This window comes from Triplophysa rosa, linkage group LG14 (genome assembly GCF_024868665.1).
Source record: "Triplophysa rosa linkage group LG14, Trosa_1v2, whole genome shotgun sequence".
Taxonomy (NCBI): domain Eukaryota; kingdom Metazoa; phylum Chordata; class Actinopteri; order Cypriniformes; family Nemacheilidae; genus Triplophysa; species Triplophysa rosa.
Window position 1 is genome coordinate 21,055,702 of NC_079903.1, and position 26,998 is coordinate 21,082,699.

Genomic DNA, 26,998 nt, shown 5'->3' on the forward strand with positions numbered 1-26,998 from the left:
GCAAATGGTTTAGGGATTAGTCAACCCAAAATGATTTTTTTTCACCATTTATTCACCCTCAAATTGTTCCAAACCTGTATACCTTTCTTCAGCAGAACACAAAAGAAGGTATATTGAAGAATGTTTGTATCCAAAGAGTTCTGGGGCACTATTGACTAACATAGTAAGACAAACAACCAGAAATACATTGTTTGTAGATTAAAAAGGTAAAAAATTCCATAATCATATTCTGTGGGTCATTTATCATTTTATTATCATTTTAATGCAAGTACAACAAGCAAGATCAGATCACACATTACTTGCTCCTACAATAGATCAATTATTTCATTAAAAACAGGAAACATTATTTCTCCATCCAATCACATCCAGAACATTTCTTTGGTGATAATCACATATGAAATCATCTTATTTCTCTGTGATGGTTGCAGTAGCTTGATATCTGAAATCCTGACAAATTCTGGGAAATTCTTTGGAGCACCAGTTTAACAAATGACGTGATCAACATCTAACTGATTATTTTACATTGTTAAGCTGCATCATCGAGATTTTACCATGTCCGTCATTTGAACGATAAAACTGGGATGTCTTAACAACACAATCTGGATCAGATCTTGGCTAAATGTGTTTCCATCTTAGACTTCATTGACTCTTCAGTAATGGATTCGGCAAGACAGAGAAACCATTAGAAAAACTCAAAAAGTCAATAAACAAGAATGAGTCAGCCTGGATGCAGTTGTGCTTGGCTATACACATCAATTATTTAGTCTGTTGAGTTGATCTTACCCATTCAATGTTTACGGTCCAATGTGGCATATTTCAGATCTACATAGCAAATGACCCAAACTCCAATTAATGTTGACTTAAATAAAATATACATATAATAACATCCAAAACACAGCTTTGAAAAAGGCAATAATGCAGCAGTTAAAACATCCATACCTTTTGTTTACATTTCTATTGGTTCAGGACAGGAGAGGGAGGGGTCATTCCTCAGGGTCAGGGGGTCATCTCATTCAACAGAATATACATACAAACAGAAATTCAATACCTACAGAATACACTGTCCTATATCTGCCTGATGCTGGTAAGAAATCATGGTGACACTTTACATAAAGAGTCCTAAATTAAAGCATGAATAGCTGACAGAATGATCGGGACAGCAGGTCATATAAAATCGTACCACCATAGTTTAGCTAGCATGAACAACTATTCATCCAGTCTAATCTGGAGACGAAATACAGATTTAGGAAACATTATGTACCTAGTAAACGCGTAGCATTGAGCGCCTACCTATAATAATATTACATAATGTGATGAAATTGGGGATATAGGAAGTGTATTCTGTGGTACGTCATTACTTTTAGTCATATTGTACGTTATATACCTCGGGCAGTCCGATGTTCCAGTGTGACTGTACCAAAACAAACAGGGAAGACAAAAAACAGCACAAAGTTTGGATTTTTTTCTGAAATAAATATTTGCTAAGATTTCATAACGGAGTGGCGAGTTGGTTTTGTTAACAAAAAGACGGAGGAAAAATCATTAAGTACAAGGGCCCACATTTTGGTCTTGCTAATACGTTACGTTTCTTAACAGAAGACGGTTTACTCTTCAAAAACAAACTTTAATAATCTTTCTAAAATAAAAAAAGATTGAAAGACGTGTCCTCTCTACGACAGGCTAAATTGTTGCGTTTGTTATCGAAACATCTGTTTCACAGCGACACACCCAATATGTTTAAAATTTCTATCACGCACTAAAACTGGAAATTCATTAGACGGACAGTTTTCTATCCCTTTTAAAACAAACTGACATATTTTTCCAGCAGTTAATGACGTTTTAGTACAGCAATCCAACCAGTTTTCCAACCACAACTTCTCATTCAAAGTTGTACCAAGTCCAAAGAGAATTTCAGCAACACAAACAGGTAAATCAACTAACGTGCGAACTAACCTACACGCTAACCGTAGTCTAGGAAACGCCGTGATGTGTAAGGATATGGAGCCTATATCTACCAAATATACATTCAGTCAAGAGTTACTGTGTCGATTTCTTGTGCTGGTTTATACAACAGTCTGTTTTCATTCAGCCATGTTAAGAAATGTTTCTCTTTCCGAGCAGCACATCTTCATGTCCACACATTGCATCGAGACAAATTAATGACAGAAACGTCTATTTTACGCACGCCTTTAGTTATGTACACGTCGTGATATTTTCCTTTTGATCAAAAAGCAAGAAACAGGACCAACACAATTACGTTATAGCATCATACACCAAATTTCGCATGCTTTATCGTTACGTTTATGGACTTTAGATTACTTAGAATTGACTTTTAAAGAAGCAATATCAGAAAAATATTTTCAACTTTGGGTAGTATTGTTGGATGGACGTTTGTGGTACATTGCAAACACCGAAACAGCTTTTATCGTGTGATCGAGACTAATAATCTACCAGCATGTCAGATGGGCGATGAATACAAACCTCGTTCCTTACATCACCATTGTGAACTATTATTGAAACAAGAGTTTATCCTAAAATGACTTTCATGAATAACTTTAGAGGGTCTAAACTCGTTGGCCGTCACAGGTTCACGCGTGGTGAACTCAAAAATATATCATTTGATTCAATGACAGTTTCACCATGAAATAAAACTCTGCTTTGAAAATAAAATCGACAAAACAAACCACATTAAAACAGAATTATCACCGGGAAAGCATGTGTGACGAGTATTCCAAGATATTAAACTGGCATAAGAAGCCACCGAACATGCTCGGCGTGGCCACGCCCTCACGAACAAAAGCAAAAACCGGAGGTGAAAGGGCTTTCATGTTCTGCCAAATTTCTTATTGGTTCTCTCTCCCTGGTGAAAGAGCGGAACGCAGACGGTTTCACTACGAACTCCTTATTTACGTGCCAGGTACGGTTTTAACATCGGTCATATACATACATACAGTACAGGGGAGAGGGGGGTCGCCGTGGAAACCCCAATAGAAAACAGGAGGCAGGGGGGAGGGCATGGCCTTGAGACTGAAGGCTCTCTTCAGTTCATCTGCTCGAAGAATTTGTAAGTGGGGTTTTCATAGCCGTGATTCTGCATCTTATTGAGCTGCCTCTCCTCGGGGGTCAGCATGGGGTCGACCTGCTGGGAGAGAGAGGGGCGAGAGAGATAGGGAGAAAACTGTACATTAATTAAAAAACAAAACGGAAACATTTTACATGTTAGTCTAAAATCATGATGTATACATTTATATGAATCATTTTACTTTCAATTACAAGCCTTTTCTCATAACTGATTTATAAAAACCTGTATTTTAATAGTTCATTATGAAAATATGCCGTGAAATATGCCAATTTCATATACCAAGTATGAAGCAAACTTTATGAGATATGAGCCCAAAAATGTATTTGGCAAACGCTTTATTTGCCATTTTTTGCAATTCAACGAACAGGCTTTACTGCAAATTATATGATTCTCATAACAATCTAAGTGAAACATTGAAACATGACTAAAATTTCAGAATTTCTCAGAATTTGACCTCAACATGCAAAACCAGGTGATCGTGCCTTCCCAGCATGCTTTAATGCAAGAAGGACATCTGATGCAAACAAGTCAACGTCGATGTCATACATTTGCTTAGATTTGATTATTTAAGACCTTTAAATCTTCCTACTTCTACAAATAACACTTTATTTCTATGTTCAAATGAAATACTACATCAAATAATAATCATGTTCAATGGTCTCTGACTTTTGGACCACATTGCATGACAAATGATTTACAAATCTACCTCTGGCATCCTTTTCTTGGCATTCAATTCAAATATCAGAATGCACAACAGCTGCAGAAAGTTGCTGGTTGAGTGTCACTTCCGCTCGTGCATTTTGAAGCAAAAACAGCCCATTCAAAAGCCCAGTCAAAAGCGAAAGTGTTTTTTAGAGCATTGTGTTTGCATGACAAAAGATTGTGTTTCATTACCAGGGAACACACAAGCTGAACAAATGAATAGCTTGAATGTACTGTAAGTAACTTTGGATAAAAGCAGCTGCCAAAATAAATAAATGTAAATGAAATAGGGCCATCACAAAAAACACACATTTCAGTACTCCACCTTTCAGTCGAATTCTCACCTCTACTATGCCGTGGCTGATGGTTCCATACGGCTTACGGCGGACGAGCAACAAGCTGATGACCATCACCATAGCGATGGCCACAGCGACCACCAGCAGGCCCACCATCGCCCCACGGTTGAACGTCTCCAAAACATCCGGCTGCTGTCGTACACAGGAACAAGAAAACAGACCACAGAGAGTTTCACATGCGATGTAGTTGTTTTATTTATTTTGTAAGATAAAAATACAAAAAAGTACTGGTGGCAATGGAGCAAACTCTGATTCAAAGGGAAGTGAACAAGAAAGCAAGTGCTATAAAACAACCCTAAGAACATAATGATAATATAAAACGGTAGATACAAACCAGCTCATCTCTCTGAATTCCTGGAGACTTGTAGACCACCTGCTTCAATTCCACAGATGTGTTAATCTGAGAATCAAAGAACAAGAAATAATCCCTTTAAACATGACTGTTTCCAAAGTGAAGCAGTAGGTCAGTTTGAGAAGTATAAGTAAGAAGTTGGCTCCCTCTAGTGGTAAAGCGGCAGTAACGCAGGATTTTGTAGTTCACTTTGGCAAAAATATGTATAGTATAGTAGTCAGAGCTGATTTATTTTCTTACTTTTTCTTCATATTCATAAGTTGGTCCTCTATCAGATGTGGTGTAATCATATTCATCCACAGAGGAAACTGTAGAAAAGCCAAAGAGCGATGCTACAGTTATTCAGGCTTATGCATAAGAACAAGAAACAAACGCCCTGAAATGAAAAATGATAAGGCAGAAAGTGTAACCTGAACTCACCTTTCTTTTCACTTGGCTGGGGATCTTCATTGACAAAATGATAACGAAAGCAAGCGAATAAAAGGAAAGAATAGTATTAGTATATTATGTGTAAGGTTTTATAAATCTAAAGGATAGTCTAAATGTCCTGTGTATGTGTGTTGTACCGATGCGTGGTGGGTAGGGTCGCTTCTGGAAAGCTCTCTCCTCCTCCTCTTCATCATCTCTCTCTTCCTCACTCTCAGCAGGAAGAAGTTCCTCAGTGGTCCGTGTCTCAGAGAAGGAAGTGGTCATAAGTTCACTGATGTCACCCCTCTCAGTTCTAACTAACTCCTCTACACAGAAAGAAAAACAACAACACTTGAGATTATATCTATTAGATACAAGATACACACGATCTTTAAATGAAAAAAATCATCTTACGGATTTCATCATGAAGTTTCTCGGCCAGGCCGGGGACCTTATAGAGCAGAGCCAGACTCTGGTTCATCCTCTCCTCGATCACATGCAGGTGTGTGTACACCTTCAAACACACAAATGAAATTTGTATTGATTTTCCTTGTCATGACCGCATTTATATTGCAGCAGCCTTTGCCGGCTGGATGGCAGCACCCACATCATAATCTTACTCGTCTGAAAAACAAAAACTAGAAATACATCATGTCTGGAGACAGTTTAAGATATTTTTTTATTTGAATTATAATCAAAAAACGACCTAATGCAATTTGATAAAAAAAATGAATAATGAGATGAATGTATACCGGTGCATTAGATGAACGTGTGAATGTGTCAAACCTGGAATTTCATCTGTTCAGCTTTCTGGGGGTCGGCGGACTCGATGTGCTGGTAATGACGCAGCGTGTGTCTCCGGTCCTTCTGCTCTGCGGCCATGTAACGCTTCAACGCCTGAAGAACTCGCTCTGGCTGAAGAAACCCCAAAAGATGAATAAGAAACAGAATATTTAATAGTGTATTAACACACTTTAACATACTATCCGCTAACATACTATCATACTATCCGCTATGGCACAATACAGTTCTGTATTAATCTCCAAAGATGTCACTTTTCAAAGCCAATAATTTCTTTCTCTGCTAATGCGAATATGACGTTGTGCTAATATTTTATGAGCAGATATCAGACCTGAGGTGGGTCGCTCTGTACGGCGCTCAGATAGCTTTCTAGAGCCAGTCTTCGGTTGTTATTCAGAGTGGCCACCACACGGGCCAAATGTGTCTCCACCAACCTCTGTCTCTCACCGGCTACCTGCTCCTCAAGAGTCTGCAGAACAGACTGGAAATGCTGAGAGTGCGAGAGAGAGAGAGAGAGAGAGAGAGAGAGAGAGAGAGAGAGAGAGAGAGAGAGAGAGAGAGAGAGAGAGAGAGAGAGAGAGAGAGAGAGAGCGAGAGAGAGAGAGAGAGAGAGAGAGAGAGAGAGAATTAATTTGTCATTGACATGGTATTGATGTCAGAAATAGGGGTCACAAACAATGACAAGTCTGAAATTAAAAGTCATAATTATCAATATATGAAATACTTTAAGATAATATTGTAAATATTATAGCAAAGATTTAACATTTTGACAAAACTCAAACTCTCTCTCTCCGCGTCCTTACACTTGAATTTCGTTGTTTCCACATGTTTCTTCTTCAAATCTATTTTATTTACTATTCATTCTAAAACATGTATTACAATCAAATTACTGACAATTGACAAGATTTTAGAAACTCAAAACACCTAGCTGCAGGCCATAACTTTAGCCTATTTATCACTTTTTAATATCTGTTTAAAAGAAAATTGTTGATTATTTTACAATTTATCTTTACATTGATTTAAAGGGATACTTCACCCAAAAATGAAAATTCTGTCATCATTAACTCACCTTCAAGTTGTTCCAAATCTGTATAAATGTATTTGTTCTGATGAACAAAGAGAAAGATATTTGGAAGAATGCTTATAACCAAACAGATTTTAACCCCCATTGACTCCCATAGTAAGAAAAAAAAAAATGGTAGTCAAAAGTGCCCCAGAACTGTTCGCTGTCCTACATTCTTCAAAATATCTTCTTTTGTGTTCAACAGAACAAAAAAATGATAAAGTAATTTTTCCTACTATGAGTCACTTATGAATAAGTGATTGGATTACCTCATTCAGTGCCTGGCGGTCTGACTTCGGCAGGTTTTTTGATTGGTTGTCGGCCTCTGCCCACTCCTTCATGATCTGTACACACACAAAGTCACAATTTCTTCTTAATCTCACACATCTCACCATTCCAAATCTTTGAATTACATGCACATATGTTGATGTAAGTCCCGCCTCTCTCACCTCATTGATGCGTTTCATTCGTCGTTCCTCCAGGTCCATATTAGCACGCAGGAAGCTGGCATGTTCGCTGTCGTCGCCCGGCATCTCGAAATACACATCAACACCGTCTGTAGGACGAGGAGTGGGCACTGCTGACAGAAGAGAGAGAGAGTAAATCAAACACAGATTCACAAATCAATGAATCTATCAAAGAAAGACACAGATCACTACAGCGCTAAAACAAAATCAATACAGACAGTCTTTAAATCTGTTCTCGGATTACAGGAGAGATCAAACTTGTGGAAACTCACCGTTGTCCACCCGTGTTTGCGGTTGAGTGGATGCTTTGGCCGTCTTATCGTAATAGAAGTTATCCATGTAGTCTTGACCCTGGAAATGAGAATCGATGGGATACTCGTACTCCTCCTGATCTTTCACAGTTGCGGCAGCTTCCTCCTCTTCTGGTTCCTCTTCTACCTCAGCTGCTTCATCATCATCGTCTTCATCTGCTTCATCCTCCACTACTTCCTCCTCTTCCTCCTCCATGTCATCTTCTTCTATGACAGTCTCAGGAGAGGGACCGGGTGTCGGCGGAATCGCTTTTACGCTGATTTCAAACACACACGTTGACACATTCAAATGAAAATCATACATTTTGAACCTAATTTGGACCATTAAACTTTAGTGCTTCAAAACAATTGAAGTCGAAGAAGCAGAATTGTGTTAGTAATAATGAATGTTCCACGCCATTTTATACCTGGTGACAACTTTTTGTCCAGCTATGGACACGACAGGTGTTGCTTCTTGAACTGCGTCCGTGGTCTCCGTCTCCCCACGTCCACTCGCTCCAGCCCTGCCGGGACAACAGACGTACTCCACCCCACGGAAACGGTCGCCGCATGGCAACAGCATCCCGTAACTATGCAACTCCAGACTGTCAGCTGTGCAGGCCTAGAGAGAGAGAGTGTTAAAAAAACACAATGACTTTTAGTTTTGCCAAGAGAGATGAATGATCCTGCAGTAATGCCGTAACGAGTTTTCAGTACATTATTTATTTTTCCCTTTTTATAATTGAATGCAGGTGCCAGGGACAACATTCAGATGGGAAAACCTCGCGTTTTCAAAGACAGATGTAGGATGATAGATGAGATTGGGTGTGAGAGTAAGAGGATCATAGATCACAGCCGAGGACTTCTGCAATATACTGTGACTCCCACTAACCATTAAAGACGTAAAGCTATTAAACGGGTATTGCGGTTCTCATTTTTCTCCAGCTTTTATATTTGCCCGCATTGATTTGCGAACTTTCATTTATTCACCTCTTTGGCAATGTTGTGCCAGAACACGTAACTCTCACAGGAGTCCATCTGCTCCTGGTGCAAGAAACGGCAGCGGTCTGGAACCAGCAGAGCTTCACTTACATATTCACCAACTGAGACAGAGAGAGATGGAGAAAAGACACGATAAGACACTATTTAAGCTCTTTAATAAACTAGGATTAAGATAAGGTCTAATTCAATTAAATTGAGTATTTCAATGAATCCAGGGGAAATAAGTGATGATGATGTAGATAACTGTGAACGAAAGGGAAGATAAAACTAAAAACAGCTGTGTTAGCGTTTTTAAAAATGCCCACTTGGGCTGATGTGGCAAATTTCATTCGAGGGATCTTTGTAGTATGTGAGCAGAAACCAAGGACAGAGCCAATCCATATTCATCTCCATCAGTACTGAGCCAACAGATTTACAGCTGCTTTATTTATGATGCAGCACATTTGTGAGGTATTGCAGATATAGGTATATGTACTACAAAATGCTGTTTTTATATTGTAACTCCTTAATCAAGCTAAATAACATCATGAACATGGGTAAATTTCACACGACCCTGCTGAAAAAACACACAATAGAATTAATGGATAAAATGGGGATTGTATCGGTTTAAATGAGAACTTTATTGGTGTCATCTGGTATGCGATGGATTCTATTGGTAGGATGTTAGATGAGAACCAATAGAACACCATTAAATCCTATTGGAATAATATAATACTCCAGTCCAAATTATACTAAAAAATGAATTTAATGGAAAAGCTAATGGTTCATAATTGTATTTTAATTGAAACCATTAGAATTTCTGTGCTGATTTCTATTGGGTTCATGTTTCAAACTTGTGTGACTTTCTATTATTCTTGGAACACAAAAGGAACATTTTTTAAGCTACAACCCATACAACAAAATCGCACAGTTACAACAAACTGCTGAGCTCCAAAAAGAATAATAAAACACTTGTTTTGTATGAATGTTAATGCTAGCAGCGCATTAACAGTGCAAAAGTAAATAAATGTAAATGCTATTAAAAATACTTATTTGCTGTTAATATTTCCATCTGTCATACATTTAAGCATCATTAGCACTTTGCTTCCCATGTGGGGTTTCAACGTAAAAAAACTGATAATAACAAAAATGGTTTGAAGCAACACGAGGATTAGTAAATGATGACAACATTTGCTTAACTGTTTCTTTCAATATCCACCAAATATCCACCAGCTACAGAAAAGAAACAAACATATGACTGTTCACAGTATAATGCACTTCACTTAACAATGACATGACCATGAATGTGAGGACCATAACTTACCCAGACATCTGTAGGGCACCACGATGAAGGAGCGGGTTTGACAGTGACCCCAGCCCTTCTTACACCAGCCCTGGATGGTCGCTGGAGATGAAGACTCTTCCACGTGAGAGATCTGCAGTCCCGGATACATCTGATACACAGACACAGAGAACCACAGACGACCAGACACAACACAACACACACAAGGAGAGAGCCAGGGACATGAATCAGGATCACAACGACTGGAAGAAGGCAAGCAGATAAAATCATATTTAAGTAATGTAACATGAAGAAAAGAAAGTATAAAAATCAGGGGATGAGACGGAACAGGAAACACAGAGGCACTCCAGGAAAAGATTTCAAGATTTCTATGCCACATTGTTAAATATTGTTTTCCTTTCTTCATACAGCTACAATGTGACAGTAAGATTGATGGTTAAGATAAAACTAATGTAGTCATAATAAATAGTCGTTTGTTTTATAAGTATAAAGCACACATGCAACTAATGACGAACTATAAAAATAGACAAATGTTTGTTTTTATTAAGTGTTATTGTCTCATATCACCAGCAGAGGGAGTCCCCGAGTCACGTGCGCTGGGTTTGGCCAATAGGTTGCGTTAGAGCGTTCATTGCGTATGCTCTGCGTATTATTCCAGAATTTACGAAGCAATTTAACGTTAACCTTGAGAACATGTTTAGGGGGCACTGTCTCATTCAGCCAGCTGTACATATTCAGGGTTGTATTTATGATTCATAATAAAATCATAAATGACGGTGTGTAATAGTTCAGGGTGGGAGAGAGTTGCTATGGGAAAACGGATAGAAAGATACACGTATGTTGAGGAACAGGCTATATACATGAAGGTTTGTTATAATATTTCCCATATATAGATCAGATTTGACAAGACAAGGTCATGCAGATATTGTAGATGTTATAAATAATCATTCGCTTGGAGGTTTTCTGTAAATATTATAGACGGTGTCCGCACCGCAGCAGCAACGTTACGTGGGCCAAACTAACTTCCGGTACACCTCCGCAACGAATCACTGCTGAGAAATAACTGTTGAGTAGTTTTAATGTAATTTGATACAATTAATATACAACAAATTAGTCATAATATTAATATTAAGAAAAGATAAAATGCATTATTATATTATAACCAAATACAGACCGGGAGTTAAATTCGGGCCAACGCGTGCGTCCGATGAAACCGTCTATAAACTTATTCCAGCATTCCAAATGTGCCAAAATACACAATTTGGTTAAACTACAGCTAACATGTATTGTCAATATGCATCACCCTTACGAAAATTAACCATGTTTTTTGTGGTACAAGTGTAGTACCAATGGTTTTTTGGTGCATTGATTACTTTTTGTTTTACTACAGTAACCATCGTTTACTATGGTTTTTACAAAAAACATGGTTTTCAAACCCATGGTTATTTTGTGATAACCATTGTTTTACTACAGTAACCATGTTTTTTTGTTGTTGTTTTAACTGTAGTAAAACCATGCGTTTTCAATTTTAACTGTAGTAAAACCATGGTAAATTTTCGTAACCATAAGAAACAAGTAGCCTGTTAACAATAGTTTCTGTAGAAGCATAAAATCTAGTACATTTGCCAATAAAAATGTAACAAAAGTGAATGTCCTTAATGTTTTTTTATCAACCAGCCCTTTATGTTCAAAGTAATGTCACATCAAATTTGCATTACCGAATTCTTAAAAGAAAACATGAAAGTTCTGGGCACAGGGATGCATGAAATCCATTAACACTGGTCTGATAGTGAGGGTGATGCTTAGAGGCATATGGTACGGGATTATTATGTTCCAAACAAGCCCTGGGAATGAGGCTGTGGGCCACTGGCAGACCGCCTGCTAGCGTAAACCTCATCCAGCCAGGAGAATGACATATTCTTTGGACTCTTCGTTCCATTGAGTGTTTCGATGTCAGTCGTGCCAGCCAGCGTACGTACATGCCATCTCGTGCCAGGCTAGAATGTGGGCACAATAATGCTTTTAAAAGCAATTATGCAGAGTGATCGGTTGACTGGTTTAGTACAGATTAGCACACAAAGGTCTGATTTTATATTGCGGTGCTATGGACATCATGCTGATTCAGACAAGGTCGGATAAATGCTGCTGGCATTTTTATCATAGAGAAACAACAGTGTGTATTTTTAGAAAGACATCTCAATTTTCAGAATTGCTTTCACAACATTGAATAAAGGCTTTGAGTGCTATGCAATAATTTTAGCCGTAAAACACAAACAATTGGGGAGATGTACAGTATTGTCATGTTTGGCAATAGAGAAATCATTAAAGTCCAGAGGAATCCAGAAGGATTTTTCGATCTTGTTATCCTACAGGGATGCAATGTAAACTGGTATTTTACAATTATATTACAAATCTAAAGGGGAAAACCGTTTTGTAATGTCACTATTCTACAGGGAAAACAGAGAGTGTCGTGTTTAGAAAGCAGTCTGGTGAACTAATGAAAAATTGGAGAAAGCAACCGGATAACATTCCTCATCCCTAATTCCTCTAGATGAGACAACGGGGAACACAAAAACTTGCAATCCTCTTAGGAGAGAATACCGTCACATTAGCAGCACAATATGCTTCAGCCCGCGGCTCTCAGAGCTCATAAATCTTCACCACTGATTGATAGTGAAGAATATTCCCATTATACTGCACATTTAATAAACAGTTTTAATACACGAGCGCTGTGTTTGTACATGGACTGTGCAGTTTTACAATGCTAATATTAGATGAGACTGCCCTCTGCGTTCACCTTGAGAAAATGCTCGAGTGGAGATTGGGCTGAGGATGCTTGTCCACATAGTAATTAAACCAGTCAGCATGCATGAATCAGCTGAAATGATGTTCACGGTTTGGGCTTCGGTGAGTTTAATTACATGAAAGTCAAATAAAAAAAAGACTAAAAATAGAAGAACATAATGCCAGCATGAATAGAACACTGACGAATAATAACATAACAGAATGCACGATACTAGATTAGAATAATAATCCCAAACAAAACAAAACCAAGAGAACTAAAACAAAAAGAAACAGAATAACAAAACAATATAGTAGGATACAAAAAATCAATAGAATAGAATAAAATACAAAACCAACAATAGAAAATAACAATATAAAGAAAAAACAGAGCAGAATGGAATGGAACAGAATAAGCACCTCTTGGCAGTATGACAGGATCTTGCTGGGTTGGGTGAAACATCCCTGACGTCCCTGAGGATCTGGTTCCCACTGTCCGGTCTCAGTGTTCACGTGTAGAAGCTGACGACCACAAAACATCGCAATCTGAGGTTCTGCCACATGCTGACCACCAACTGGTCCATTCACCTCAGTCATGGCCAGAGCCTAAAAAAGAGAGAGAGATTTTGTTGTTTGTATAGATTCAGTTAAGCCAAACAAACTTGCTTTCCCATATGTTCAAAAAACATTTTTCAACAGACATATTTTAGGAACTATACAATAAAATATATTCTTGGCATGGGCCTTTACTCAGGGACCAAACTGTACGTTCATATCAGGGACGGAGAGAAAGACAACACAATGGGGTGGGCGATTGACGATCTTAAATCGCGATCGATCTCGAAGGCGTCCTCAATCCACTTTCCAACGGAATATTATATAGTATTTGATAAAGCAAATTGTGGTATTCTTGTTGCAAATTGTTTAACTGAAGTTTACTTGAATATTTACTATAGCAAGGTTCAAAAACACTATATTATCTAGGAATTTTACTGCAGTTTACTATAGGCCTAGAAAATACTATATTTTTATGTGGACAAATAGTAAAAAATGGACAACACAGAACAATACAAAATGGGTAAACTAAAAACGAAATGGCCCAAATTGATCCATTTGTTGTTATTAACCAGTCTATTTATGTGATGACCTGCATTTGCGTTTTATAAAGAAGATAACAGACGTTTTATACTTGTGCTACCTGTACAACCTGTGCTGCAAAACTTGAAACCTCTGTAGCGCCAGTGCTATGTGCAAAAAAGTTCACGTACAGCCCTGTATTTCAATTCAGATCGTTGATCGAGATTCTTCGTTACGAAGATCGTGATATGCTTTTTTGGGAAGATCGCCCAGCCCTACAACACAAATTGTTAAGCGCCATTTTAGCTTCAAAGTGGCCTACATGCGCAATAAAAGTTAAGCCTGGTTGCCAGTTATTACGCAGCGATAAGAACACCGAGGCCAAAAGAAACTCCGAGCGATAGAGAAATGGAAAGTACAGGACGAGCAGAGACACAACGACAAGGAAGAGAGGAGAGATCAGCTGTTATCGCCGCTCTGACAGCGAGAAAGAAATATAACATGGAGAGTCATTATTGCATTTTAAATTGAGGCAGAAAGCCAGACTTGCTGATAACCCTAAATGTACCTAATCTATCTCCCATCAGACTACTGCGTGCGTGTGTGCGTTATTTTGAAAACCACTGGTAACCAAACAACACTGGACCCCATTGACTTCCATTGTACATGGACACAAAACCACAGCTCAAATATAGTGCAGTATGATAGTACGCCATTTCGAACACTCCCACTATCCCAAAATCCTTCGTGTCCGTTTCTCTTTCGCGTTACTCAGTTTCATTCGTTTCCTCCACTCCCTTCCCCCTCTCCTTTCGCTCTCCTCCCAACCTTTCTCTCCCGGCCAAAGGATGTTGGTATCGATCTGAAATCCTGCAGAAAGGCCCGGGGGACGATCACGCTAGCAGAGCAAACAGTAACCCAGCGCTAAAGTCAGGTGTTAATACAAGCTCATTGACCATCAGGTCATTTGAGTACATCAACATAGAAGAGAAAACAAGAGATCAGACCAGAAGACAAAAGTCTGATCAGGGGAGGGGCTTCATTTCATCTGGTTATCGCTCTATTTAATGCTCAATAGCTCCAGGCGGCACGCTTATATCGTCTCTGCACTGGGTTACATAGATACATGTACTTTCCATGTTGTATACAGTGTTGGGCGTAACCAGTTACTAAGTAATTAGTTACTGTAATTTAATTACTTTTCCCTTGAAAAAGTAAAGTAAGGGATTACACAAATGTTTTCTGTAATTTAATTACAGTTACTTCTGATGTAATTAAACAAAATACTTTGTGTAATACATGTGTGTGCAATAGTCTAAGTCTAACTTTAAAATCCGTGCTTTAATGTATAATTCTCACATTTGTAATACTGTGGTCAGTAAATAATACTACTTCATGTAGTTTTATATTATTTATTTGAATGAATTAAAAGGGTCGTTTCATGTCTAGCCTTGAATCTTAACTAATCGAGGTTGATGTAGGATATAGAAAGTAATTAGTAATAACAAGTAATTAAATACTTTTTGAAAAGAGTCATTTGTACAGTAATCTAATTACACTATTGAATTTGTAATTAGTAACTAGTAATTAATTACTTTTTCAGAGTAACTTGCCCAACACTGGTTGTATATTATGTGCATATCATTTGTTCTGGTCCACGGACAGCATTTACACTCATTTAGCACATGCTTTATTAACACGGAAAATGAAATGAGACAGAAGTTCATTAGCTCACGGCAAATGCGTTACTATTTTACGATGTGGCTAGTTTTTGCTAATCCGTATGAATTCGCACGATATCATTTGTACATTTTAGATCCATTTGCTTTCGATCCAGTGACGTTAGGGTTAGGGGCGGGGTTTCAGAATAGCTTTTTTTTCTACACAGTAAAAACGACAGTGTTAAAAAAGGTCAAATGAACACTCACAGTGTATACTGTATATAATCCACACTCTCAAAGTGTGGATTATATATATACACTGTGAGAGTTAATTTGACCTTTTTAACACTGGCGATTTTGCTGTGTAGTAATCGCGCGTTTGAATCACAATATACAAATTCATAAGCCACCTCATAAAATCTTTACGAATTCCCATGAGATCAGGTTGGACGTACAACTGAGGTCATTTTAATTTAGAAAGGTCACAGTTACATGAAAACAAAGATCATTCACTGTAAAATGTTTTTAAAAATCAATAGCAATTATTACAGAAGATTGTATGATATATATATAATTTTGCACAATTTAAAGCTGCGATCCATAGCTCTTTTGATTAAACATAAGCATAAATCGTTTTTTTATTGTGCAATAACCAATTTTTGTTTATTTTAAATCAAAAACTGTGTTCAAAACTGCCTGCTCACCTTTGGTAATGATTTATAATTTTAGCTGTTCGTTGGAATAGTGACTTAAACAGAGATGGCAATCAAGAGGCAAATGATAAAGATTGGCACTTTAAAGGGATAGTTCAACCAAAAATGAAAACTGCGTCTTACAAAGCATCATAGGGTTTGTCTGCATTGAAATATTTCATCCTAAATGTCTAAACTGGAGTACATTTTCAGGGGTAAATAGTCTGAATTAAACAGAAGCAGCACTTTGAATAGAGATTGCTTAATAGTGTCCTTAATAGACACCAACTATCTGTTGTGTCATTTTAACCTGATCTCAAGAAAAAACGCAAGATTTTGTATGAACCTGTACAATGTGAATTGTACAATAAGATACGAATACTAGAAATAAAAGCCACAAATGAATATCTACTTCTAACTGAGGCGAAAGCAAATTGCTTGTTGATTGCTTGTGTATTGTTAGAAATGTTTACGTATACATTATAAATGTAAATGAATAACCTTCGCGTGGTTCATAGTAATTCCAGTTTTCCATTCTATCCTCAAGCAACAAGAATGTCCTATTCTGTTCTGCTTGTTTCTGTGGCCGGGTGAATAATAAATATGACTAATAAAAACAACCCACAGTAACATGTGATTATAACACCAGACACTCTGTGCGTCAATTTCGAGTATGATTTAATATGCGTGGAGTTTGAGTGGGAGTGCGGTGAGGTTGTACAGCTCCTCACTTGTGGGTGGAAAGACGCAATCAAAGTAAAAAACAGCTCTTAGAAGCTCTGCACGGGTCTTTCAAACACCAAAGTTTACCGCTTTTCAATGTCATCCCGGTGAGGCCACCAATCTGGCAACCCGGGCAAAAACACTAACTTTAATCTTCAATGACAGACGGAGTGAGTGACAGGAGAGACACACAGCACTCAGGCAACCAATTAGAACAGAGATGCCCAGGGGGAAGAAGAGAGAAAGAAGGGCGGGTTGAAAGCGATCAAAGGGAAACCTTGCCTCTGCTGGCCAATGTGAAAACGTTTGAAGTCCTAATTAAAATTTATGAGGAAATAAATATATAAATCTGAGCCGTAAATATACAATAAATATAGCGGGCCGGGAGGAGAAAGCGGGTTTAGTGTGGAGATGAGAATATAAGGCAATGCCATTAGGAGGCTGTTGGATTAAAAATGTTGGAAAAATATCATCAGCCCTTGACGAATGGGTTATTATAGCTTCTGCAGTGCTTATGCACAGAAGTTTCGAAGAACCCGGGTTCATGACCTTGTGCTTAGTCAACACTGAGAACTACAGCTCTCCACTGCTCGTGAATCTGTCTGCGAGCAATTAATCATCCGTTCATCTTATTTTGGTGAGAAATATGACATAAAAATATTTCTATAACAAATAAAAATCATGGACACTTTTTTACGCTTTCTAGAAGGACTATGAGGGGAAAATCGAAAGATTTCAGGATGCATACCAACCATAGACATTTTGATGCAAATGTTACCAATTACAAATGACTAAAAATTTCTAAAGAAGTCTAAAGAATATATTTAAAAAAATTAATTTGTACTATCGGTCACATTGTAATTGTAAACATTGGGACAGAACTTTTATTAATACATCCATAATTTCAATATAGCAAAATTGGTTGTACTGCGCTGTAAAAAGCAAGATCAATAAATTCTTAAAAAATGTAATTTTTATAATATTTTACTTGATATATTCATTTAAGTCTGCGTAATACTAATTTAATAAGAAATCATACATTAATAATTCAATAAATTATTAGGGCTGTCAAACGATTAATCGCCATTACACACACACACATACATATATATATAGGAAATATTTACATGTATTTATTTATAGTTACCAATTATTTAAATGATTTATAAATGTTTATTTATTTTTATATTTTTCTTAAATATATGCATGTGTGTGTATGTTTTTATAAATTACAAATTAATATGCACAGCGCACAGAAATATTAGGTAGACACAAACTTTTGTTCTGGATGCGATTAATCATTTGACAGCCCTATAAATTATAGTAAATAAATTCATGTAATTAATTCAAAATGAATTATATCTAATAATTTAAATTGAAGTCAGCTGAAATGAATTGTTTTTAAAGTTTGGTAGCTGAAAGCCATAATACAGAAAACCAAATAAACATGCAGAAAAGAATCAGTTGAAGTTCATAACTCGCTAGTCAAATCCACAAGCATCTTGCAGTTCTGGGCGCGCAGGTTCTGTGCGAGCCTGTTTGTAAAAAATACACGACACTTTCCACTTTGAAATACAACGCAGGTAAATGCGCTGTATTCCTCCCACGCCAAATTACAGCGATGTCTTGAAGTTTTCATGGAGACATTAGACCGATTAGGATCAGACAGTTTTCAGACCTCTGATGTGGTTTTAAACAGCATGATCCAGGGGCCGTATGGGCTTTTCTACTATATTTCAGTCTGCTCTGATAATGGAACGAGATCATTTTTTTTACTTGAGGAAGGTCATAGCCACACGGGAGGCTTCCGGACATTCGAGACGATAACCAGCGCGCTCTTCACCGAGCTCTTAGTTCCATATGCACACATGGCGCAAACACACGCTTGGAAACACACACGCCGGAGATCAATATCCTGAACTGCTCCACGCTCCTTCGATCGATATCAGTGCATCAGGAGCCCTGAGGTCTGATCTGAACCATGCACGCATGCAAAGACAGAAGGCTTGCTATATACAGTCTTTGGGCTTAGGTTAGCATGACTTCATGCTGTGCATTGTGCCGTTAAGTCTTGGAGTGTGGTCAGAAAATGACCAAAAAATTAAATAAAATAAAAACAAAAAATATTGGGTATGAAAGTAATGACTGTTCGCCCTGATTTACTGCACACTATCCGAGTCTGTTAGATCTCTTGCTGATGGCAGATGTCATCTAACCAAATAAAAAGGCAACGGCAAAGCTGAAGAGAAAGAATCATAAGGTTTTTTGCTTAACAAGTCTGTGCTGGAGGTGCTACTGAAATAAACTGCAGAAAACTGAAAGGTGCATGTAAACAACCAACAGCAGATTCTCCTGCAGGTAGCAACAACAGCGCTGCATTATTAGATACGAAAAGAAAGCTGGTATCTGATTTCATTTTTCCTCTGAGGCACAAGGTGAAGTTAGCACGAAACCCATGGGAAAGCAAAATCAGATCTCCTTGATCTTCACTTGTTTCTCCTTGACAGCACGGAGGCCAAGCTGAGATCAAATGGAGACTTCTTCCGAGGTTTCGCCTTTTATGTTTCTCTTTAAGATTCTTTACAAACAAAAGAGATGCATTAGGAAGTCAAACATTAACAGCTCTGCTTTCCTAATACATTTTATTATTCTTACACTCTTAAAAAAGGTTCTTCGAGAAGATTCCATAAAGAACATTTAACATCTGAAAAACCTTTCTGTTTCACAAAAGGTTCTTTGTGACAAAAAAGGTTCTTAAGTAAGAGATGGTTCTTTAAAGAACCTTAGACTGAGTGGTTCGTTGTGGAACCAAAAATGGTTCTTCTATGGCATCGCTGTGAAGAACCTGTTAAGCACCTTTATTCTTAAGAGTCAATAATTGTATGATTTCTTGCGTTTTAGAATACGAAAAGAAGACCACTCAGCGATAAAAAACTCCTCTGTGAAGGAGATCATATAAAAATGCATTCTTTTTCAAAATAACCTTTTATTCAAGCTAATGATAAAACACCAGCATTTGCGCACAGCTCTCAATGAAAAGTATTGCGTTTTATACCACGAAAATCCCATCAATGGAGATTTAATCAATGTTTTATCAGACCGCACAATCGAGCAAATGTAATAAGGTTACGTTGATTCATTCCATTACGTTTAGTTCACATCAGTCCAAAGGCTTAGCTTTAAAAACAGACGATTATATATTTGACTCATAATGCGAGTCACAAGCTTTATTTGATTCCTGTATGCTTTTGAACAAACATTCAACATCCGCCGATTAAATGCTGTTAAACGACCCCTACAGTCACAAATAACACCAGATTTTATTGTTCTGTTTTTAATGAGCATGCCAACACAGCATTCTGTTTCTGAACGGCACGTTTTATTTTTCTGAGGGTCGGGATGCTGTCATTGATTAAACAGAAGCGCAGCAAACTGTCCGCTTCTGTGCGGCTCATGTAGGCAGACAGTGAGCGTCTGCCCGAGACCAACTGCTTAATTGGAGAGTTAGAACAGGGTACCAGACTTCATATACTGTAACAGATGAGGAAGAGCAAATACACACACACACTCGACTCGATACAAGCACTCATCCAAGCCTCGAACTGGTATGAATATGTGAGCCTTATGAATATCTGACAGAATTTGCATTTAAAAGATAATAAGGAAAACTTGCCATCTCTCACTTCTATCAACACAGATCTACAATGTTTATGACATCATTCTGCACTTCACCTTCTCACCATCATCACCAGATTCCAGGCTACGAAGTAAACTAAATGCTACTGGCCGTTTAAAAAGTGGGAGGGGTTACTCCATATGTCCCACTTTCCATTTCAGTAGAAATTACGCCATCACATCAAACAAAGCTGTGCATTTCAAGGCACTTCAATGGACCTTTAAAGATTGACAGACTAGCCATCTCCAGCGACCCCACAGAGGACAAACGGGTTTGGAGACATTACTAAATGCAAAAAGAAGTTGGCGGCACTGATTTAATCTTCATAACAAAATGCACTGCATAAACATTCATGAACTGCATAAACACGTATAAGGAAAATAAATACATTTCATAAGTGGGTGCTCGACCCAAAAAAACATATCAGAAAAATATATGTAAAGTCGGCACCGACACCGAAGCTCCGAAAATATCAAAAAAATGATAATAATAGACTTCCATACAGTGTGATGTTTCAAGCATGCAGGCTCTTCATCAAACCCGAGTCTATTAAAAAATATATTTTTTGGAGCTTTGGTGTGCCGACTTAATACTGTATATATTTTTTCTGATATGTACATTTTATTTTAAAACAAAGACATTCACCAGCATACTAAAACGAACACACAAAACTGTGCTTATACGTATGGACAAAGCTTATTTTTAGACAAAATGTTACATTTTCGCTCGTTTGTAGTCGCTGATAAAACCCTCTGCTAAATAAATCCACGTAAATGTACATAACTAAAGCATTGTTCCTTGAGCTCACGTGCTCGCATCTGTACCAACACACAGGACAGTTGATTTAGTGTTTCACTCTCTGATTATGTTCTACGCCAGCCACAGTCCCTGGTTGTGGATGCAGAATGACATCATACCCACCGATGATGCAATGGTGAAGAGCTGCTGGGTAGGACGCCAGTCTATCATGTGTCCCCTTTTAACAAGTCAACCTTCTTTTCCATCCATCAGACCTCCCTGCAGTAAATACAAGTGGACTGTGTGTGTGTGCGCTCGCCTGAATCCTCTATTCATTAGAAATGCAGTCATCTCTGTGCGTGCCCGTACACCATGCTTCATTTTAGACGCGAGACTGTCAGTCGAGATTAGATTGTCAGAAAATATGGACTGTGGTTGTACCTTTACAGTTATATGGCCCCACCAAACAGGAAAATTCAGAGAGGAAATGAGGAAACATTTTAGTGTTTGTTGGGAGAATCTGAATGAACCTTAAAGGGATAGTTCATTTACTAACCCTCTTGTCACTTCAAACGTGTATGACTTTCTTTCTTCTGCAAAACACACCTTTTTTTTTTAAAGAACCGAACAACGGCGGTACCCGTTGACTTGCACTTGTTTTCGTGTCCATACAATAGAATTGAACAGGGACCACCGGCTCTTGGTTACCGACATTCTTCAAAATATTTTCTTTTGTGTTCTGCAGCCGAAAGAAAGTCATGCAGGTTTGAAGTGACAAGAGTGAACATCAATTTTGGACGAACTATCACTTTAAATATTTAAATTTGGATCACTGCCGAACCACAATGATGTCACAATGTAATTATGATATTATATAAATACACACACAAATCAAACTGCCGATGCTCTCAGCAGCTCTTCGTCCCAGGACATCCGCCAACTCTCGTCAGTATAACACGACAAGTTCTGGCAAGCCAGGAAGTGTCCCTGGAACCCTTCTTCCTTTGGCCCAGCGGTACCGGGTGCTTCTGCAGCAGTTTCGGGGCAAAAATAGCAACCACCCCGCGCAAAGCGCACACGCGCTCACACTCAAGTTCTCGTGTTTTGAAGGACAGATGGCCCCGTTAGCGGGTGGCTGCCCGGCTCTCCAGCTCCCCTCCGCCCATGCGCTCGCTCACACGCTTTCTGCTGATGTCAACCCTCCACAATCTGTCCGCCACACCCTCTCTCTCCGTGTCTTTCTTCCCCTACCCATCACCCCCCTTCCCGACTTAATGCGGCCCTTACATGATTCTGGTGCATTCATCATTGTAATCATGCAGATAAATTATTCAGCACTCGGCCTCATTTGCCTGCCAGCTCTTGATTATAAGAGCTAGGAGTCAGATGGGTCCATCCGCTCTTGGAGGTGCTGAAGGAGCCCGGACGGTTTTGGTTCAGTCTGAGCAACAAGCGCTGACGCTAATTGTACACCTCATGCTAATTGCACGCTGTAATTAATGTTAGTGAAAGGCAACGAGCTGTGCAGCCATCCATTCTCACACTTGGCTGGTGTGAAGGGTGGACAACGCAGCGGAAAATGAGATGTTAAGGGGGCGAGGAGTTGAATATCCTCTGCATGAATTTCCCTGAGGATTTGTGCTGGTTTGGGGCTTGAAACATACAGTGAAGCTGTACCGCCGTAATGGTTTTTCTGGCGAAGCTGGTTGACCAAAAAAAGCTCGCTGGTTGATGTAGTTTAACACACCATTAAATTGGAATTTTGTGGTTGTTGGGTTTTAGGTCCCTGAGGAAAATGAACCATGGTTTTATTACAGTTAAAAAACAGTGAAAGTGCCTTAAAGGTTTAGCATAGTTCAACTTTTTGTAGCTGGGTAGTGTCATGAACGGTGAGGGAACAAGGACAGAGGACCCAAGTGCAGACAGCGGGTAAGGGGTTAACAAACAGACTTTAATAACAAAAATACAAACAAACCGATAAAACCGATAAAACAGCAAGGGAAATAACAAGAGGTAAAAAGGGACATAGACTAACCTACACTAAACTAGACAAGACTTTAATTACAAAATACAAGCAATAATGAGGAGACGAGAGGGCGGGAACAGAGACGAGACCAGAGAGAGTATGGCAAGCCGAAAGGGCCAAAATTCCCTCCCTCCACATGAAACATGGGGTTCCGTCATGGTTCTGCCTCATCATGTCATGTCTTTCTTGGTCTTGTGGCAGAACCATGACAGGTAGTTGACAAATATATACCGTAAATGTGTCCTATGGTGTCAATGCAAAAAAATTGAAAAAAAACCAAAAAACTATGTGCACGTCAATAACAAGATGCGCATTTGTGGATCCTGCGACACGCGTTCATTCATCCTGTTCGGTTCATTTGGATTTTGAGACTTTGTTTTCGCAGTTTTGCATCGGACAATCCACACAACTTCAGATCCTCGCACAACCGTGCATAAACTACAGCCTACCACTAGACGGCAGTCTCACGGAGCGATGCAGAGGTTGGCGGCAGAGGTTGCGCTAGACCTTTTCATTCAAATTCAGTCAAAATGACGGACAGGCTCGTAAAAAATCCGCCATAATCTATTTTACCCGTCACTGTTGTGCAAGGTGATGTTACGTGCTAATTAGCATGTTTGTGACATCATCACTATGAACATACGTTTAACTCTCTGAACTTACTGAACTGAATACCCAATAAAGTTGAAGTCGTTTACATATTTATGTCTGACAACAGAAACAGTGTTTTATATAAAATCATTCTACGTAATGTAAAGAACATTGTGTGAAAATATACAGTAACATATCTTTCATATTGACTCAGTAAGGTCATGCCAAAAATTGAAATCGTAGTGAAACTAATTGTAGAAATCAAACTTTGATGGTGGTTATAACCGTTTTCACAGGCTGGCTTGCATATTTCAAAACAAATCGAGTCAACTTGAGCTCCCCGGTTGAGAAATACTGCTCTAGAACAAGAAATGTCCCTCTTCGAACCACCTGCCTTTGACCAGCAAAAGCAAGAGTAGCAAATCACGTACATGGCCAACGTAACAAAAGGTTATTGGCTTTTTAAAGAAACATGCCCTTCAAAATGTTCTGCCCCTCAACCTGTTTCGACAGTAAGTGCACTAATACATGAATGAAAACTGCACTCTTAAAACCAGCCTAATGGGGCCCAGCATCTAAAACACAACATCGTATTCACTGACCACTTTTACGTTCAAGGTAAACTTCTTTTTCTCATTGCAAATTCCATTGTTTGTTTGTTATGTATTGTTTGTTTTGCCCTTGACAAACAGTGGGTTATAAGGCAGCAGGGTCTGCACGGACACTCATCACTCACGGTCTCATCAGGCCAGATTAGCTGAGCTGAAGCTCCAGCTGCCAGGATGGAGAACAGATGGCGGATGATGGGTGACCCCTGCAGGGGCTCTTCTGGGACGGGGTATGCACACTAGAGATGATGAACCTTTATGCTTCTGGGCGTGGAAGGGTGCGCTCTCATTTAATCATTCATTAAGAATTCATCCAGATGTCCAATACTTCAAATGAACATGATGGTACATTGTTTACATCACTGGCCTGACCCCGGCATCTTCACCAATGAGATTTGAAAGCTGCGAGGTACATTTTCTAAGAATAATAAATGTAACCCTTCATAAAAATGAACTATATTAAACATAGTTTTTTGTTTTATCAGTAGTAAAAATGGACTATGGTCTCACCACAACAACCTGTTTTAAAATGCCAATTGTACAGTATGAATATGTATTTACTACGAATACCACGGTTATAGAATGATTATTGTAAAAACCGTTCGTTTGTGGTTATCATGGTTTAAATAAAGTAAGAATGTTTTTTCATTTTTCTTCGGAGTACAACTATGTTGTCGGGGATGGTATTTGTATAAAACTATGGTTATACAAATGGCAATTAATCTGACAAAAACAAACGTGGTTACTATACTTTTACTATAATAAACCCATGGTCGGTGGCATAAAATGGCATGTTTTACACAAAAGAAGATTTTTGAAGAATGTTGGTAACCGAACAATGACGGTACGCATTCACTTCAAAACCAATGGAAGTCAATGGGTACCGCTGTGGTTCGGTTACCAACATTCTTCAAAATATCTTCTTTTGTGTTCTGCAGGAGAAAGAAAGTCAGGTTTGAAATGTCAAGAGTCATGATGATGACAGAATTTTCACTTTGGGCTAAAGCGTCCCTTCAAGCGTGAAAATCCGATTCTTTAAATGACGATAGGAGTTTCTGCATGTTATGACAAAATGTTGATTTTCGAGTGACCTATCCGTTTAAGACATGTGGTATAGTTGTGGTAATTTGAAAAGTAAAACTTCTGACTAAAATTTAAAATGACGAATATAAATTAGTCGTACTGTCCAGATTATACACTGAATTACTGTGTGTTTGTGGGCCACGAAGTCGTGACTGAAGTCCTGTCCTGCGCGAGAGTTTCACAACAAACCATGTGATGAAAAACCCACGATGTGTAGCCAGCGATCTCCCGCATAGCCTGTGAGCTAAACCACGAGAACAGTCCTACCGGACCGAGAGGCTTCTACACCTACGTTGGTCCAGATGGGTACCAGCAGTGAGAGCTGAGTCACAGTCAAACCACACGGCAGACCTTGAAAAACAGACCCCGGTTATAATATACAAACAATCTACAGGAACAGAAGGAAGATGTTTTTTTGCATTCAGCTGCTCCACTGCCGCATATTCACGACTTGATAAATCAAACTCAGTGCTGTATGACTCACTATTCCTCTCCTCCTGTCAAACCTGATTTTTTTCTCAGTTGTCACCCCTCTTTCAGTTGCTAACAAGCATTAAAGCTTTTTGTCCATTCCACTCAAAAGTGGGCTGCTTCTTTTTATAGCTTAATTGCGAGAACATCAAGCACAGCATCGGCAATCTTTTCTTGACAGACAAAGAGGCTTTTTCATTTTCTAAATTCAATTACTTCTACTCAGATAGAGGCACGGTTCACAGACAAGCGACTCGTAGCCTGTTTTTGGAGTCTTTTTGATGAATGCACAACGTCCAACTGGCTCTCAAAAAGTCTCAAGTTGAGCTTTGCTTGGACGTCAACTGTAACTAAGTGTGATGAGACTCAAAAAGCACAAAACCCTTAATGAGTTTCTACTTCTACTACATCTAACTGCAGTTACAACATGAATTTCTCTGTGGACAATGCGAGCGGTGCTTGTTGCTAAGGGGTTTCGAAAGGATTTTGGGTGGTTGCTAGGTAATTGCCACTTAGCACATATCACTATTAGTACAGTGGTTAAATACGTTGGTTAGTTACCATTTGGAAGTTGCGTTTGATTGTCTCACACAGTCATAAACAGATATGTAAACATTTTGTTCTCTCCCACTCGCCTGTAATTCGGAGCAATGAATCACCGGACTTCACCACATGAAGTGGGAAGAAAAACCCCCGCTGTTCTTTGCTTAAACATAGGAAGTTGTCTCTGGCGTTTATATTTCAACAAGGGGTGGCAAACAGCACGTCACTCATACTGAAGAGAAACAATTACCAGCTCATGAATATAACACGTTCACACTGAAGACTATTATCAACACCACAGACGTCAATCAGAGCATGTAGCTATGCATTTCAGAGGATATTTATAAAGCTTTTAAAAAACAAAGCTCCAGTGTATGAAATTTAGCAGCATCTAGTGGTGAGGTCGCGAATTGCAACCAACGGCTCACTCCGCCCCCCCCTCCCTTTCGAAGCACTACGGTGGCTGAGACAGGACAAAGATGTCGTCACGTTTTCGTTTCTTTGCCGAAGGAGATAACGTATT

General features: G+C 38.7%; 1 protein-coding gene across 5 annotated transcripts in view; it reads right to left on the bottom strand.

Annotated features, from left to right (window-relative positions):
- Nucleotides 1-227: 227 nt before the first annotated feature.
- aplp1 (amyloid beta (A4) precursor-like protein 1) overlaps nucleotides 228-26,998 on the bottom strand; it is a 38,779-nt gene continuing 12,008 nt past the window's right edge. Inside the window, exons 2-17 of one of the 5 annotated variants that reach the window (XM_057350599.1) lie at nucleotides 13,007-13,192; nucleotides 9,827-9,956; nucleotides 8,512-8,624; nucleotides 7,950-8,143; nucleotides 7,504-7,799; nucleotides 7,214-7,341; nucleotides 7,034-7,108; nucleotides 6,033-6,191; nucleotides 5,687-5,815; nucleotides 5,315-5,414; nucleotides 5,059-5,226; nucleotides 4,913-4,936; nucleotides 4,733-4,800; nucleotides 4,475-4,540; nucleotides 4,129-4,272; nucleotides 228-3,139 (exon numbers count right to left, since the gene is read on the bottom strand). In XM_057350599.1, coding sequence (XP_057206582.1) covers nucleotides 3,041-3,139; nucleotides 4,129-4,272; nucleotides 4,475-4,540; nucleotides 4,733-4,800; nucleotides 4,913-4,936; nucleotides 5,059-5,226; nucleotides 5,315-5,414; nucleotides 5,687-5,815; nucleotides 6,033-6,191; nucleotides 7,034-7,108; nucleotides 7,214-7,341; nucleotides 7,504-7,799; nucleotides 7,950-8,143; nucleotides 8,512-8,624; nucleotides 9,827-9,956; nucleotides 13,007-13,192 — 2,079 coding nt within the window. In that variant the 3' untranslated portion in view covers nucleotides 228-3,040. Of the gene's footprint in view, nucleotides 3,143-4,128; nucleotides 4,273-4,474; nucleotides 4,541-4,732; nucleotides 4,801-4,912; nucleotides 4,937-5,058; nucleotides 5,227-5,314; nucleotides 5,415-5,686; nucleotides 5,816-6,032; nucleotides 6,192-7,033; nucleotides 7,109-7,213; nucleotides 7,345-7,503; nucleotides 7,800-7,949; nucleotides 8,144-8,511; nucleotides 8,625-9,826; nucleotides 9,957-13,006; nucleotides 13,193-26,998 lie in introns of all 5 variants that reach the window. The other 4 variants (XM_057350595.1, XM_057350597.1, XM_057350596.1 and 1 more) reach the window with 4 other exon arrangements.